The 1424-nt window shown below is 23.7% G+C and overlaps 1 protein-coding gene across 1 annotated transcript, besides 1 other annotated feature; it reads left to right on the forward strand.

The window, feature by feature from the left end:
• The first annotated feature begins 64 nt into the window (after positions 1-64).
• Positions 65-134: a microsatellite.
• Positions 135-245: 111 nt separating this feature from the next.
• Positions 246-1271, forward strand: EDI_162090 (uncharacterized protein; the record flags this gene model as incomplete). The annotated part of the gene is made up of 3 exons (XM_001736385.1): positions 246-967; positions 1033-1201; positions 1263-1271. The coding sequence occupies 3 exons, from the start codon at positions 246-248 to the stop codon at positions 1269-1271; spliced, it is 900 nt and encodes a 299-aa protein (XP_001736437.1).
• Positions 1272-1424: the final 153 nt, after the last annotated feature.

A 1424-nucleotide genomic window follows, 5' to 3' on the forward strand; every position in this document is an offset into this window, starting at 1 on the left:
TAAAGAATGAATAAATTATCTTTGAAATTTTACATTGATGAAAACTTCTTTGTAATGTTATTTCATGGAAACATAATTAACGATAAAAATATACTGAAATATAAAAATAAAAGTGAATAAAATATTAAAACAAATGATGTTTAAAAGAAATAACCAATCAGAAAAAGAAGTAATTCTTTTAAACAAATAACCTATTTTCTGAATTATCAATACTCAAACTACAAAATAAACTTATTATTCATCAAATGTCTAAAGTAACAGTAAGAGTCTTTTTAAATGGAAAATCGATTTCAGTTAAACCACTGAATTCACAAGACAATTTGAAAACAGCAAGAGAGAAATTAAAAGAAAAGATGTCTGGTTCTCAACAATTCCTAACAAAAGAAGGAGATTTAATTGATATAAATGATGAAGATTCATTTACTGTAGGCAATGTAATTGATTCATCAGGAATAATAAATATCAAAGAAAAAGAAGATAAAAAGGAAGTAAAAATAAAATTAAATGACAAATTATTTAAAACCATTGAATTGGATAAGAAAACAAAATTAAGTGATGTCAGAAAATCAATTCAAAATATTCCAGAGTCTGCACATTTCTATACAGTTGATAATGAAATAATTGAAAAAGATGAAGAAAGTATGTTTTTAGTAGAAGATATAATAAATAATGATGAAATTAATCTTAAAAATGAAAAAGGAATGGATACTATAACAATTGGAATATATTCGGATGGAGAATCGTTCATGAAAAAACAATTCAATAAGAACATTTCTCTTTCTGATATCAGAAAGAAACTTGAAATTGTAACATGTATAACAAAAGGTTTTATATTTGAAGATGAAGAAAGAAATAAAATACAAAGAGAAAATGAAAAATCATTAAAATTATCATCTATTTTATATGATAACAAGATCAATATAACAACAGAAATTTTGATACTTCATCAAATAATAATACAGCACATGTTGGTTCACCATGTAATACTACAACACATAATACTTCATCAAATAATAATACAACTGTACCCAGAAAAAATGTTCCAATTAAAGGAAGTGAACTATTGAAAAATGAAAAAGGAAAATTGAAAATATATTTATATCCAAATGAACCATTTAATCAAAAAGATGAGAGTGATGCAATTGCTATTTTAGTTGTTGGTCAAACAGGAAGTGGTAAAACAACATTATTAAATAGTTTTGTAAATGCATTATATGGAATCAAGATAACAGATGATTTTAGATATATAATTATAAATGAAGATAATTTAGAACAGAATAGAGATCAATCTAAAAGTCAAACAAGTGAAGTAACAATTTATAATATTAAAAGAACAAAAAGAACACCACCAATAAAAATAATAGATACACCTGGATTTGGAGATACAAGAGGAATTGAACATGATAAAGAAATTACCAGACAAA

This window comes from Entamoeba dispar, genomic scaffold, assembly GCF_000209125.1.
Source record: "Entamoeba dispar SAW760 scf_1105229459777 genomic scaffold, whole genome shotgun sequence".
Lineage (NCBI taxonomy): Eukaryota > Evosea > Mastigamoebida > Endamoebidae > Entamoeba > Entamoeba dispar.